This window comes from Amblyomma mixtum, chromosome 5 (assembly GCF_055824585.1).
Source record: "Amblyomma mixtum isolate Tamu chromosome 5, ASM5582458v1, whole genome shotgun sequence".
NCBI classification, from domain to species: Eukaryota; Metazoa; Arthropoda; class Arachnida; order Ixodida; family Ixodidae; genus Amblyomma; species Amblyomma mixtum.
This window is the reverse complement of record NC_143016.1, coordinates 89,862,217-89,877,670: the sequence shown is the minus strand read 5'-3', so window position 1 is coordinate 89,877,670 and position 15,454 is coordinate 89,862,217. Positions and strand designations below refer to the sequence as shown.

The window sequence follows — 15,454 nt, the reverse complement described above, 5'->3', positions numbered from 1 at the left end:
CAGCGTAGCGACAACGAAGAATCGGTGGTGAAGCAAGATTCCCGGCCAGAGCCAGCGCCATCTTTGCCAGAGCCGGCAAGAGGCTCGGTAGTGACGTACGCTGCCAGGTTAGCTGCTATTGGCTAATCGCGTTGGCAACTTCCGGGCGACGAGCGAAATTTTCTGTGAGTGCAGATCCGAGCGACACGACAAGCGACACGGGTATTTCGCTTCGCGCGACGGTGCCGCTCGTCGCTTGCCGCTGTCGCGTTCGCGTGAGTTTTCGCGTACATGGAGTTCAGCCTTTAAGAATATGACGCGATAGCAGTTTGCTCGCTTATCGCGGTGGGCAGGTTGTGATGACGCAGCAAGGTCACGTGACCTATAGGTGGCCCACCTGCCTCCTGGGGTGCTCTCTGGGCACCACCTGCCAGAGTCATGTGCGTGATTTTTCTTTCACAACGCCGACACCAGATTTTCTGGAGAACAGGGCATTTAACACTATTGCGTTGTAAACATAGAAACATTCGCTTGTGCTTGTCTTGGTTTCAATGACTGTTGATTTCCCTCATATGTATGTGATAACAAGCCCCTCATTTCCCTACCTTTGTCTGCTCAATATATATGAATGAGTTTTTTTTTTTTGCCCCTTCAGGCGCTAAGTAATATCGGCGGAGGGCAAAATGTTGAAAATTTGAAAGTTACATTTGCATGGAACGTTCTATAACATTGGACAGGTGATAAATCATGAGATTTCTGCCGAGGCGCATTTCCACATCGGGACTGAAAACTAGTTTCTCGATCTCATACTTCTTTTCTCTGATCCCGGTCATAAGTAGTATTTAGACAAGCAAAACATAAAATCTAGGGGATATTAAAGCACTCATGCTTTCAAAACAAAAGAAATTGCGCATGCTTTTAAACCAAAAGAAAATGCGCATTCACAGGAGCCGCACCATAACTACCGTAAAACGCGAAGGCGTCCATCTTAAAAAGTTATTTTTATCATGTGTATTCATTCTTCTCGCTTGTGGTTCTGTCGAACATTTTTAGATTTTTTTTTCTTTTGACAGTGTCTACATGCGTCGACATCGCGTTTGGTATACAACGAGTGTTAGCGTTTAGGTCTCACGCACAGGCTTTGGACGCAAGGCCTGAAGGGGCTAAAATGCATCCTGCATCGAATCACCAAATATCTTTACTGTACATTAACGTAACTAAGTGCAATGGCAGCATGTCAGAATAACGCCAGCTTTATCGTAGCGCGTAATGCTCACCTCCGTCCAAAAGGCTAATGAATCGACTCTAAAGGAAGCCTCTCTCCGCCACACTAAGGGCTCCGGGAAAGAAAAATGTACAATAAAAGTCGCGTTATCAATGTCCGCGGTGTGCACCGATGCACGCAATGGGCGCTGAAGCGCGGTCATGAAGTATTACATAACGCGTGCGCTTCGAAAACTGCGCAACGAACACAAATAAGGGCAAAGAAATAACGAGTCTACATAAAGCAGACAGGGCCAGTTTCCGCAGTTCTTCGCCAAAGCGACTGCTCCACATTTCGGGCGGAAGAAAAAAAATTGCGCAGCTCACATCCTATTTCCTTTTAAGGGACGCTAGCGACCGTCCGATGAACGGTGAACGCAACAGACCGGCTGGGGCGACAGCCACTGCCGGCGTCCCAGTCCCGGTTATACGGAAGGGCAGAACCGGTCGGTCGTTCGTTCTCTCTCTCTTTCAGTGTTTCCCTCCTCCTCCTCACGTTCTCTCTCCTAACGTCCGTCCATCGGTCCCGTTTGTTGACGGCTCCCCGGCGCGTTACGTACTCCGCATCGTTCTCGTTTTGGAGCGTCTTCCTCCCACACGGTCCGCCCGTAAATGGAGTCAATATAAAGGAGCATCAAGGGAGAGGGGGATGATAGGCGGGGAAGGAGGAAAGGAACGCATGGATGCCCCAGGAATGGGGAGAGGAGGAGGGCGGCGCGGAGCGAGAGGAAATGTAAGCCGTGACCCAGAGACCGTGAAATTCCAGATTGGTCGAAATGTTGTAGTACACGGCGTGGTCCGCCCGCCCCCCCGTCTCGCGCTGTCGAGGGCAAGGCGGCGGGGAAGCCCCGTTCGAGACGTCGAAGCGAAGCGTCGCCCGGTGTCCGTACTCGTCGGCAGTTTTACTTTTCCTTTTTGTCTGCTCTTCCTAACTTGGTCGGTTCACACGCGGGACTTTGCCCCCGACACCGACCGACGTTCGCCCGACAGCTCCTGCGGAAGACCGGAGTACTGCTGCCGCTAGTGGCGTGCACGTGAAAGGAACTCGGCCGTGTCCTCCAGCGTTACTATGGAGCGGCGACGGCCGCTGGATCAGGCGACCTTCCTAAGGTGAGTGCACAGCTATGCTTTTCTATCCCGCAGACGGCTTCAATTATGCTCTTTTATCAGCTTTCGTCTTCAACATGTTCGTGCGATAAAGAAACTAAAAAATAATCATCCGACGTGTCCCTGAAGTAGTGCGAATTACAGCGAAATCTGGTTGCCGAGGCCGCTGATGTCAAATGATCATGCCAGTCGGAAGGGGAACGATACGTATACGGATCACAGCGGAGTAGTTAAAGTGACCTCTCCAATAACAATGGGCAGGGTGTGGGATATCGATTGCGTTCAAATCACTTGCCCATGCACTGGCATTCGCGCACGTGGAAACGTTGTGTGAACACTGACGATGCACCAGCCCCGTCGCAGCAGGGGTGACAAGCGTACGAGGGACATTTGATGGCGTGCATTATTTATTTAATCATATTATGAAGATCGCGGTCCCAAAGCGGCTAAGGGTATGAGCGACGCCGTATTGGAGGTCTCCCGATAATTTCGACCACTTAGGGTTCTTTAACGCGCACTGACATCGCACAGTACATGGACCACTAGCATTTCGCTTCCATCGGAATTCGGCCGTCGCGGCCGGGATCGAACCCGCGTCATTCGGGTCAGCAGCCAAGCGCCATAACCACTTAGCCACCGCTGCGACTTCATGTGCAATAAATGTTGCTTGCATCCTTGTAACGTTCATAGCCTAGTTGATCGGACAGATTCGTAACACGCCAGTGACATCCTCTTCACTTTGAGCACGATGGCTTCGGGATTACTGAATGTATTGAATTCTAGACGCCAGCTCAATTGACGCTCAGTTTCGAACTGCGCAAAAAAACAACCACAGAGCAAAGGACACACACATAAAACACAAGCGCCTTTGCTCTGTTGTTGTTGTTCGTGCAGTTCGAAAATTAACTTCAATCACCAACTAGCCCGGCAGAAAACGTTGCAACTGACGCGCCGGTGAAGAAGAATCAGACCCGCTTGCAGTGGTAGGGCTGTTCGCTCCCGGTAAGGTACTGACCGAGCTGACAGAACTGAAGGCACAGCGCAGAGCTGACAGAGTCGAGAGCTGGGACACTAGCAGCTATCGCTATAAAAGTAAGCCAATGATCAGCGGAGAAATACCTGAATATAAAATGTTCTGCTGTTGTTCAACGTTGGCGAATCACGTGGGCGACTGACCGTGCATTTTAAGCACTGAACAATAACGTCTTTTGTCTATGTGTTTGGTGCGCGAAACTAAGTTAAAAAATACAGCGCCGTTCCTCAAGGCCGACACCGAGGTGAATCTTGAAATAGTCAGGCGCAGGCGGTGCCAGTGGGAATCAATGTTGATTTCATTTTCAATGTCTTAAGAGCAGCGTCCGTCCGTCTGTCTGTCTTTCTGGTTTGGTTTATGGGGTTTAACGTCCCAAAGCGACTAAGGCTATGAGAGACGCCGTAGTGGAGGGCTCCGGAAATTTCGACCACCTGGGTCTGTCTGTCTGTCTGTCTGTCTGTCTGTCTGTCTGTCTGTCTGTCTGTCTGTCTGTCTGTCTGTCTGTCTGTCTGTCTGTCTGTCCGTCCGTCCGTCCGTCCGTCCGTCCGTCCGTCCGTCCGTCCGTCCGTCCGTCCATCTGTGGTGCACCGCTCTTCCATATTTAGTGGTTGGACCTTGGACATTTCGCTTTAAGCCGAAAAAAAAAACAATAAAAGTAAGCCGAATTGACTTCTCTAAATTTAATTTTAACTGAAAAAGGTCACTATTCTTGACATGCACGCCACTGCTGGCTGGCTGTTGAGTAGAAGTTACACTGAGTAAAAGGAACAAAATACATAAAGTACAGAAGCCAGGGCGTGAGAGACGGTTGCATAGTTGGACTAGCACAGTTGTGCGTTTTAAGGCATTTCTCCGCTACCTCACACGTTTTGCCGACCGGGTGGCTCAACGCTATCTCACTCTGCGACCTTAAGCACCGTTTATTCGCTTTCACCACGCTCTTAGGACAGTTGCATGGTCAAGTAGGTCCATTCTGCATATAAGGACATTGACGCAAAGCCACGCGCAAACGCCACGAAATAGTCTCATGTTCTGGCTGCTGAGGTGGTTCCGCTGCAATTCCATCCCTGCCGTCAACACGCAAACCACGTGATGTCTTCACTCAACACAGAGCGCCATTTCAACAATAACACCCCAGTTTTTTTAACTCAACCTCCATTTGCGTTTTTGTCTCACAACTTCTTCATTTAACTTTAGTTAGCATGTTTTTTTAATCGCGACCCCGGAGCCCTTCACTGCGGTGTCCCTTATAGCTAGAGTCGCTTTGGGACTTTAAACTCCCATAAATCAATTAAAATTTTTGCCTGTGATTTCTTCATAAATGTTTCTATCAAATCAATTACTTAATGAACTTATCTCATCGCATCTGCATACGCATCGCCTAGATTGAATCACATTCATCAGGTCGTAATCCCATTTTGCTGGACAAATGCTTCCTTTCAGTCTCTTTTCACCGTACACATTGAACGACTGGAAGCGCTTTCCTCAATTATTCAAGAATGCCATAGCTATGTGAAAATATTGGAAGATATTTATAACGATTGCACAGCTACCATAGTTCTCCATAAAGTCAGTAATAAAATTCCAATAAGGAAAGGTGTCAGGCAGGGAGACACGACCTCGCCGATGCTATTCACTGCCTGTTTACAGGAGGTATTCCGGGGCCTGAAATGGGAACAGTTGGGGATAAGAGTTAATAGAGAATACCTAAGTAATTTGCGATTCGCTGATGACGTTGCCTTGCTAAGTCACTCAGGACATGAACTGCAAAGCATGATCAATGAATTAGACTGCCAGAGCAGAACGGTGGGGCTAAAAATTAACATGCAGAAAACCAAAGTAATGTTCAACAGCCTAGCAAGGGAACTGCAGTTCGCAATTGGTAGCCAGGTGCTGGAAGTAGTAAGAGAATATGTCTATTTAGGGCAGGCAGTGAAAGGTGATCCAGATCATGAGAGGGAAATAACTAGAAGAATAAGAATGGGGTGGAGCGCATATGGCAGGTTATCTCAGATCATGAATGGCAGTTTACCAATATGCCTCAAGAGAAAAGTATACAACAGGTGTATTTTACCGGTACTCACCTATGGGGCAGAAACGTGGAGGCTAACAAAGAGGGTTCAGCTTAAGTACAACGCAGCAAGCTATGGAAAGAAAAATGGTAGATGTAACGTTAAGAGATCGGAAGCGGGCGGAGTGGGTGAGAGAACAGACGCGCGTTAATGATATCCTAGTTGAAATCAAGCGGAAATGGACTTGGGCAGGGCATGTAATGCGAAGGCAAGATAACCGCTCGTCCTTAAGGGTAACGGAGTGGATTCCAAGAGAAGGCAAGCGTATCAGGGGGCGGCAGAAAATTAGGGGGGCGGATGAGATTAAGAAATTTGCGGGAATATGGTGGCCGCGGCTGGCGAAGGACAGGGTTAATTGGAGAGACATGGGAGAGGCCTTTGCCCTGCAGTGGGCGTAGTCAGGCTGATGATGATGATGCCATAGCTATTGTCACCAACGTGACAATATTAGCTAGGGAGCTTGACTCAATCTCAGTATCATCCTTTACAGTGAGGCAGCCATAAAATAATAAAAAATAACGATCCTCAGCCCTCACCACTACTGTACAACGGGCTTAAACCGATTGTAACTGTAACTTAACTCGTGCAGGAAAGGATAGGTGGGCGTTTGTATACACTCGGAGTTGTTATCAAAAAGTGTTCTAAACACAGAGCTTGTTCACTTTACAAAATTACAGCAGTTTTATGAAGAGTAGATACACAGCACGTGCGTGGAGATTTCAGTTTTCAGAAAGAAATTTCTTCGTGAACTATTTAAATACTTCAAAAAATATTTTGGCTTTCCAAAATAAGTGGTTATGTGCTCATTTAAGTTCAGCGAACTTTTACGAAAGCGAACATTTCCTCAACGTTCGTGAAGTCCATTCAAGTGGTATTTCACTGCCAGTGTGCTTTTAGCGGTTTATTACAGCTGCATATGTTATTTATTTCAGTTTTTTACTCCGAAACGAAAGAAATCAAGAGATTTTAGTTTTTTTTAGGAGGAGGAGGAGGAGGAGTAATAAGAGGAAAGGCAAGGAGGTTAACCGAAATAATAATCGGTTTGCTACCCTACACGGAGGGAAGGGGGTGAGGGGATAAAAAAAAGAAAGAGAAAGGAGAGTAACAGAAAATTGAAGTCACTATAAAACGTCACTGTTCGTTAAAGTCACAGCCTATCGTGCAGGCCAGAAGTTCTCAAGAAGCGGAGCAGTGCCTTAGTTTTTTTTTTTTTTAATTCTTGCCGCAGTCGCTGTCTTAATCTCCTTCGCCAATGCCCTCGATTGCCTTTGACTCCCTTGCATTGTTTCATCCGCCTTGCCTACAGGCAGATCCCACCGCCGTGATAGCGAGAGCACGGCGTCGCTGTAGCCGATGGTTGTAAGCCAAAAAGAGTGAAGATAGGATATAGAATGGAAATTTTATCGTGAGCCAACCGTATGTGATATCTGTATCCTGCTAGTATTCACCAATGGTATTGAAACTTCGAAGCTAGAGAAAAGGCTTGAAATCACGACAGCACAGAAAGCCATTGGAAAAGAATTCCAAGGAAATAAAACATAGCAGCGAGTGAGAGCGAAAGAGATAGCCTGAGGAGAGCAGGAAATATGTGGCGTCAGGCTGTTGCCGAAGGCGAAAAAGAGAGCTGACTGTAGATCAGTTAGTGAGGCCCTTATCCTGCGGTGTGCATAATCGTTAGGATGGCGACGGTGATTACCGGGATGGCACTGATGACAAATGTGATTATGATGATGATGAGTATTATTATAATGTGGTGACATATTATATAATCACAAATTAAGTGTAAAAATTCACTGTGAGTAAAGCTGTGGTAAAAGTAGCACCGTGTACTCTCCTTCCGCAGGTTTGTAAGCATGCACTATAAAAGCTTTTCAGTGATGCATACGCTTTCGTGACACATTGCTCCACCTGGTGTCCCTCGCAGGCGGCACCGTCGCGAGGCGGGTCGTGCCCTGGTGGTGCTGATGTGCCTTATGCTGGCGCAGAGGGCACAGGCGCTGCCCATCTTTGACCGCTTCATCCAGAACGTCTTTGAGCCTGACCGGCTAAACCGCTGGTTCACCCTATGGGAGAAGGTCATCCACTTGGCGAAATTCCAATTGCACACCATACCCAGGTACAGCACTTCAGAGATGTTTTCGCTGTACCAGCATAGGCAGGCACAGCCCCGCGAGTGGCGACTCCTGCAGTCTTTTATCACGATCGCCATTTGCTGTGGTAAAATTCCAGAAAGAAAAAAGCGGCATGGCGGAAGTAGACTAAAACTTCATTCCATGCTGCGAAAGTAAGTTAATGAGCGCCACCTCACTGAATGCTATATCTGCAGATCCATGATTAGCGACACACAGAGAGAAATCAGTTAACTTTGTAATAGCGGTAGTCGTTAACGAACATGCCCATATATCCGAATATTTCATTTCTCTAATCCTAGTGAGAGAACATGCTTACTTCCCTTAATTTTTAGTGTTTCGTTGTTAACATTAACGGACTATAGTCCTCAGGCCTGAGGAGAAGGTCCCAAGCACTAAACACTGCAGCGATATAAGATTCCCGCTGGCAGCAGTTGCGGCTGCTCCTGCTGCTGCACATATTCCACTGCTCTTCGAACCTGTCTTCCGCCACTGACACCCTGGTTACCCAGGATCATGATGATGCCATTCTCCGGCATCCACGGGGCACACGACCGGGCCACGGAACTGCGGAGAGGGCTGAGCGACCTGCACCTCAGGGGTCTCCTGGGCCGTGTACAGCTGCTGTCCGGCTACGCAGGCCAAGCAGGGGGCACGCCCAGGAGCCGGAACGATCAGGACACGCAGGCGCCGACCTCGTCCAAGAAGACGCCACAGGCTCATAAATCGCAGTCCGTTGTCATCGTTCGCGCCAAGCAGTAGCAGCAAGAAGCGATCTCCGCCGGGTGAGTCAGCAAACGGGGCGTACACTTTCACCTCAGCTCACTAACGTACGAAGTGACGCTAAGACTAATCGCTGTACCTGGGCACGATGACGTGACAGCAGCAGCGGTATCACACCGCCTGCTAAAGCGCCCATGAATGGAGGGTATGATAGGAGAGACCCTTGCAGTTCAGCGGTCTAGAGAAAAGCGTAGCAGAAGAGTGATTCTAGAGGACATCTTGTCCGGGCTTTCTCAGAAGCGGCCACAAACTGCGCCGGAGTTGCTATGGCAGAAGCAGCTGTGGCGCCTTTCCGTGGTAGATCCTGAAAGGTCTAAACGCGGAGGGCGTGTGAACGAATGAGGATAACTTGCCCGAACGGATATGGACAAGTAGCGGTGGCCATCTTGATTGGGTGATCTTATAAACGACTAGCAATGGCGTTGATATTGCCGTGGCGAGGCAGTTGCTCTACCGACTTCACAGTAGTGACGGCATGGCGACTCCTGTTTGCTTTTTCTCCCTTCCTTTATGAAGCAAATCATTCCCAAGCCCACGTTGGTCACATTTCCCCAGACGGCATTCTTCACAGCACCCCATCCTTAGCTAGTCCAGATGGCTGCCATTATGCAGGAATACTTGTATCGCATGACCATAGATGATGCAGTTTAGAGAGCACCCCCTATGCCTCACACATGGCTTGAGCCACCCGGAAAACACTTTTTGGACAGAGGTTAAACGCAAAAGTATTTTCTTGAGGAATACACGACGTTTATCTCAAAGTAGTCCCATGTAACATCTGCCGCCTTAAGGCTATAAAGAGCTGCTCTTGTTGCTCAAGCACGTGAATGCACCTTCTAACGATAAAAATAGGAGTACTTTCTGTCGGACAAACGGCATCGTCGTCGTAGCATATCGTAACCATAAAAATTAGCTGCGTTTTAACTACTGCTGAACCTGGTTAGAGAGCGAAAGCTAAGGCGTATCGGGCAATTATACGCGGCTTGACGTCTGTAGCGTTGAGTGTGTTAACTGCCACCCTGGCAGGTGGCAGTTAATGGTTGATCGCGAGAATTTGCTCACCGAATGAACGCCGGGGCCTATTGCTGCAGTGCCGCGTGTCTGCCACAGCGTTGTCAGCGCTTACGCGTGCAGCCCACGTCTCTCTCTCACCACCAGACGTACCTCAAAGCGCGATTCAGGCGTCCTTTGATCCAGGGAGCCAGTTATGCGCATTTCTTTTCCTTAAAATCATCGGTCTAAAACGTTGTCGATGCCAGCGCCAATGAACACAATGAACGCCGATGGCCTAAGGCTTCAATGCTGCGTTTATGCGACAACGTTGTCAATGCCAACGCATGTAGCGCACATCTGTCACTACCGCCACGTAGCTTAAAGCACGACTGAGGTGTCCACTGTCCCAGGGAGCTAGTTACGCTCCTTTACTTTGCTTTCGAAGTTTAGGATGATTTGAAGGGGAAACTTGGGGCCACCGCGAAACTGGCTTTACCTAGCGTAGTGAAGCTTTCGCTTCCAAACTCCCATGTTCGCCCGCTACCCAAAGATGTTGTCCAGACGCTATGCCATACGTAAGGGGCACATGGATTAAGGCAAGTGATCGATGGCAGCTGGCGCAGAATGGCCATCTCTGTCATTTCTTCGCAATTGGCTGTGGGTGAAATGCGTAGTAGTGCTTTATCTTGTATCCTAGTAGAACTTTTTGTCATTGTGTGAAGGGCGAATATGACGGTAACGGGCGGCTGCGCAGTGGGCTTCCGTCAGTACAATGGCGTTTAGCGCTCTCACTGGGCATTCCCTATGGACTGAACTTTGTCATCCCATTTCCTACGCCTCTCTCATTTCATCTTCCTCTCCCCGAATCTCTTCCCTACGTAGAGTAGCAAGTCAGTGAATTTGAACGCCGGCTGAATTCGCTGTTCTTTTTCTTTTATTTACGAGCTTCTCTCTCTCTCTCTATCTCTGATAGGTTCTCCGCGGAGGAGTACAGCAATTAAAAGAGCTTGTTTCGCCCAGCTCCTAGAATTTCTCGAAATAAGCCAGGGTCTCAACACTTTAAAAGCTTTCCCTCGCTTTCTTTTACTTCTGCAGGCTAGGCATGTTACGCACGTTCAGCTTGTCACCGGATGTTCGTCGGGATCCCAGTGCGATGGCAGAAAGTAGCGCAGTGTTTGTACCGATCAATAAAACACTCGCAGTGTTACGAGGATACGCATAATCTACGCGAGCTCCTTGTTTCAATGCCAGCCAAATCAGACGTTTTCGGCATATAAAAACAACTCCTGCTATCTTTTTTTTCCCCGCTCTCCCACACGCTAGCCCTCATGCCTGTCCGCACAAGCAGGGAGAAGGAGAGAGCGCCTCGCAGCTAGCGACGTCCTACAGGAATTAGGAGCACAAATTTCCTCTTGTTTTCTATTCGCGAAGAGACAAGGACCATTCTGCAGTAATTCCGGCTGGTCGCGCTATGACGTAATCCATCGGTCCGCATAAGTGGCGCCCCATCACGACGATTAAAGAAACCAAGGCGTTGAAATAGAAGAGGCATGACAACACGCACGAGCATCCTGTACCTTGAAGGGGTTTTATGACTTAACTCATTTCAGAGCACTCTCGTAGGGCTACTGGGAACTGAAAAGTCTTAAACGTTAAGGTTAAAATCCGCAGGTCTGCTAGCTAGAAACAACACAATTAGAAGTATACCCAAGGAACAATGCCTGAACTTGCGATTTCCGGAAAAGTAAACGCATTAAAGAAATAGAGAACAGGAATGTGCACTCGGTCGAACCTATTAAAGTTTTTTTCTCTCTCTCTCTTGAACCTTCTTTTATTAAAGTTGTCCAAAAGAATATCGTCAAGGGAAGGTTCATGTTCGGCATGCTTATTTAAAGGAACTTTAAATTAATCTAACCTTAATAGCGTGCATCTTATCGAGAATATGAATTATATACGCTCGCAATATGCGCCATCAAGATAATGACAAAAAATCAGTACTAACCATGGGTTACGAAAAAAATGTTTCCTAGACATTGCGTCATTTTTGTTTTCCTTCGCAAGCAAACCAGTTGAAATAATTTCATTCGCGAATGAAAACATACACACCCGGGTAGCATCGTAAAAAAAATACGTTTCATATTTCATTCCTCCTGGAATGGAAACAAGGCCCTGCGTTGTTGAGCGCCACATTTTTATTGACTAAACAGTTCTTTAATGAAACGCCTTTTTTGATACTGTACTTATCACAGTTACAGTTTTTATAGTGGGGCATAAAAATAAATGAAAATACTTGCGCACGGCCTGCACCGCTATCACAACTACAGCGAAAAAGTGATCCCATAAATCCAAGTACCTGAAGCATCACAGAATGTCGATTTTGTTTTTATACCTCTGTACACCATTGTATCGTCGTTTTTTCCTTGCTTATTAATCTCCGAGGTTCTTGGAATCACTTGGATTGATTTGTGTTTCATTTATTTTTTGTATTTTTATGATAATTGTTTTTGCTGTTCTTTTTCAGGACAAAACAGGTTGCGTAACCAACGCTAAAGGCTTCCCAACACGTCGAACACCGATGATCGACCATTGAATGGAGTACCGCAAATCTCGTCATTCGCACCCAGCGTGATTGACAGTCACTTCAGGAGTGTTTTTTTATAAATGCATAAACTCCACTTGGGCATTCGCTAAATAGAATAAGCTGGCGGGCAGACTTGATGTTTGCTGCAGCTGCAGACATCCGATGCTTAAGGTCAGAATTTTTCGAATGCATTTTATTTTACGACGCGCGTTATAAGAACTGTATTTGTTTTTTCTTTTTACAGATGCACTTGCAGACATCTACGGTACATCCTTTTTGAGGTAGCAACATCCGCTGTGCAAAGACAGTGGCTCACTTTATTCTTAAGCGCGCAGAGTTCATCGCTTCGACATTCTCAAACATTTCCTAGATCCCACCTTTCTACACAATGTAGTGGCTCTGCGAAGAGATAAATATAATGGTCTGCGCACATTATTGTCTTTGGAGTGGCATTCATGTTTGATAATGCTGCGTGTCCCTAAGCGTGCCGTTTGCCCACCGTACTTCAGTGCGATCGGTGAATGTCATAAATGACATGGATCACATCGAAACTTTTGTCAGTTTCTCTAATGCCAGCACTGATATATGCATGTGCTTCTCGGTTGTCATCATTTTTGCGAATATCATGTGTTTGAAATAAACGAATGAAAACAAATCTTCTGAAGAACCTGACATTTCTTCTTCAAAGCACGTGGTCACGTCTTTAGCCGATACAATATGGAGTTTTAGCACAGTAGAGATACATTAACATAGACGTATGCCGGATTAACGTACGTGTGCTGCGAACACGCTGTGACAGGCATGCGCTCCACCTTGCTGCACATCGTGCAACTGCTCGTGCCCAGAAGGCGTGCGGAGCTAATACATTTCCGCTGTACTAAAACTCTCCAACGACTTCTCGCTCTCAAAACTTACATGGCTTCCGCGGCCTTCTATAATACACAAACGTTCATTAGCCAGAAAGGAAGGTTCAGAAACCTAAGGTACGAATTTGTACTCGAGATATCAACGCGAGGTTACCTGTCTTTTCATGGCCATTAAAGAAAGGAAGGAAAGAAAGAAAGAAGGAAGGAAAGTGAGAAAGAAAGAAATTAAGATGGAAAGAAAGAAGGAAAGAAAGAGAGAAAGAAATTAAGAAGGAAAGAAAGAGAGAAAAAAAGAAGGAGAGAACGAGAGAAAGAAGGAAAGAAAGAGAAAGAAAGAAGGAAGGAGAGAACAAGAGAAAGAAAGAAAGAAGGAACGAGAGAAAGAAATCAGGAAAGAAGGTAAGAACGAGAAAAGAAAGAAGGAATGGAAGAAGGAAAGAAAGAAAGAAAGAAAAGAAGAAAGAAAGAAAGAAAGAAAGAAAGGAAGAAAGAAAGAAAGAAAGAAAGAAAGAAAGAAAGAAAGAAAGAAAGAAAGAAAGAAAGAAAGAAAGAAAGAAAGAAAGAAAGAAAGAAAGAAAGAAAGAAAGAAAGAAAGAAAGAAAGAAAGAAAGAAAGAAAGAAAGAAAGAAAGAGCACTGTCCAAAAAAAAGAAAGAGGTTGGTTTGGTAGTCAAGAAAGCGATAGATAACCGGTCTGCAGAGCCGTTAATTGCGCTGCCGGAAAGAAAGAAAGAAAGAAAGAAAGAAAGAAAGAAAGAAAGAAAGAAAGAAAGAAAGAAAGAAAGAAAGAAAGAAAGAAAGAAAGAAAGAAAGAAAGAAAGAAAGAAAGAAAGAAAGAAAGAAAGAAAGAAAGAAAGAGCACTGTCCAAAAAAAAGCAAGAGGTTAGTTTGGTAGTCAAGAAAGCGATAGATAACCGGTCTGCAGAGCCGTTAATTGCGCTGCCGGTAACGCTTATTTGTTTGAGCTGGAACTCAATACACCGGGTGTCTGTTTTTTAACTGTTTACAGTTAATTATTTTAAACTGTGCGAGAGATACTTTGGTGCGGTCTGTACAGGTGGATTGAACAGCAAGGCGGACATTATGTAGATGATAGGGCTCAGAGATGAAACGATTAATTAACAAAAATTAACTCATCAACTTTGTTACTTTTTATTTCAAGGGCCAACATTATATTAAAAAATTGAAGGCTGTCTACTTAGAAGCTGACTTAAGTTTTTAAATTTCCTTTATCGGCATTGCAGTACGAAATATTTAACGTGAAAACGACGCATTTTTTTGCTCGTAAATTTGCTTTCCGCAATGCACATATTTAAAACGGCGTCGCTCGCCTTTCTAATACAACAAATACGGAAGCCGCTTGTCCATTTTATGCTGCAGAAGCAGTTAACGGGATCGTCGACAATAATACGCCCAAGGACCCCATTTTAAAAACGTGCACTGCGAGAAGCGAGCTTTACGAGATAAAAAATGCGTATCGTTACATTCGTTACAAAGGCGCTTTCATGACGAAGCATAGCGTATGAGGCAACAGAAGAGCAAAATGAACAAAAAAAATACTGCTTAAATTTTGAAATACATTGATAATATTGGGACGGCGATGAAGCTGGCAGCGGCCGGTGGCCTAGCGCTCGCGCTATGCCTAGAGATGTGAAGGCCTGAAAAAAACACTGCAATTTTGGGGAAGAAAAAAACGGTTTTTTCGTTGTTTTTTTTTCACACGACAAAAATGGAAAGAAACATCGAAAATTTCTCAATGCGATTTAAAGGTTTTATGCTTTTAGTTCAGGTTTTCGTTTTTACTTTCAAAACCATTACAGCGTTTATCGTTGAACGATTAGAGAGCAGTCGTCATCGCCGGTGCCAGGTAGTGCTTTTAAAACGTTCGTGCTGCGAGTACGCGGGTTGAAGGCAGGTCACATATAAGATCCAGGCTTGGCTTAAAAACACACTAATACTTGAACTCACGGCTGAAGTAGAACAAAATGGCTGCAAATTCTACAGCGCTACACACATTGCATAAATAGCATAGGCTGCTGTGCACGTAAGCGGTTTTAGCCAACTACAAGCCTAGCTTCTTGATTTCCAACGTAGCAGAGCACAGGACACCCGCAGGAATTTGGTCCAGGACAAGGTTCTTTAGCGAAGCACGTGGCCCCATCTACGTGGTGGCAATGCCTTTGCACCAACCAGCCGCTAACTCGACTGGCTTGCCGACTGCAGCAGATACCACCATCATTCGCCAGCTGCGAACGAAACTGCTCACGTTTCGAAAACGACCATACAAGGGTTCGCAACAGGCTTTCAGGGGAACGCGTTCGAAAGCTTGTGTATGTGCACTCGAACCCAGCTGTGGACACAGCTTCAATCCATGCTGCTGCGCGTAGTGCCGCATCCAGCGACAGTGACTCTGAGTCCCATATGGAGGGACTTATAGACCAGTTTTCATGTTCCCTTTCTCGGTGCAATAGAACAACAAGTTCGTTTCACAATATGACATCTATAACTGCATATCCGACTGAACTTTGGAGCATTATTATTGATCGTTGTGCTGTTGTCACGTTTAGCAAAATTTCGAATTTTTCATGAAAAAAAACCTGAAAAAAAGGGTTTTTTCATGCCATTCAAAATTTCTTGAAATTTTACATC

General features: G+C 46.0%; 1 protein-coding gene across 1 annotated transcript; it reads left to right on the top strand.

Moving 5' to 3' along the window:
- The first annotated feature begins 2,036 nt into the window (after window positions 1–2,036).
- Window positions 2,037–8,363, top strand: LOC149342974 (uncharacterized). The gene is made up of 3 exons (XM_089542264.1): window positions 2,037–2,352; window positions 7,379–7,570; window positions 8,096–8,363. The coding sequence occupies exons 1-3, from the start codon at window positions 2,312–2,314 to the stop codon at window positions 8,343–8,345; spliced, it is 483 nt and encodes a 160-aa protein (XP_089398390.1). The 5' UTR covers window positions 2,037–2,311; the 3' UTR covers window positions 8,346–8,363.
- Window positions 8,364–15,454: the final 7,091 nt, after the last annotated feature.

What these genes read in the sequence shown, in the direction of transcription:
- LOC149342974 (XM_089542264.1), top strand. Translation starts at nt 2,312, where the DNA reads ATGGAGCGGCGACGGCCGCTGGATCAGGCGACCTTCCTAAG. An exon ending in GATCAGGCGACCTTCCTAAG is followed by an intron (nt 2,353 to 7,378) that starts GTGAGTGCACAG and finishes TGTCCCTCGCAG; the next exon opens with GCGGCACCGTCGCGAGGCGG. An exon ending in CAATTGCACACCATACCCAG is followed by an intron (nt 7,571 to 8,095) that starts GTACAGCACTTC and finishes CTGGTTACCCAG; the next exon opens with GATCATGATGATGCCATTCT.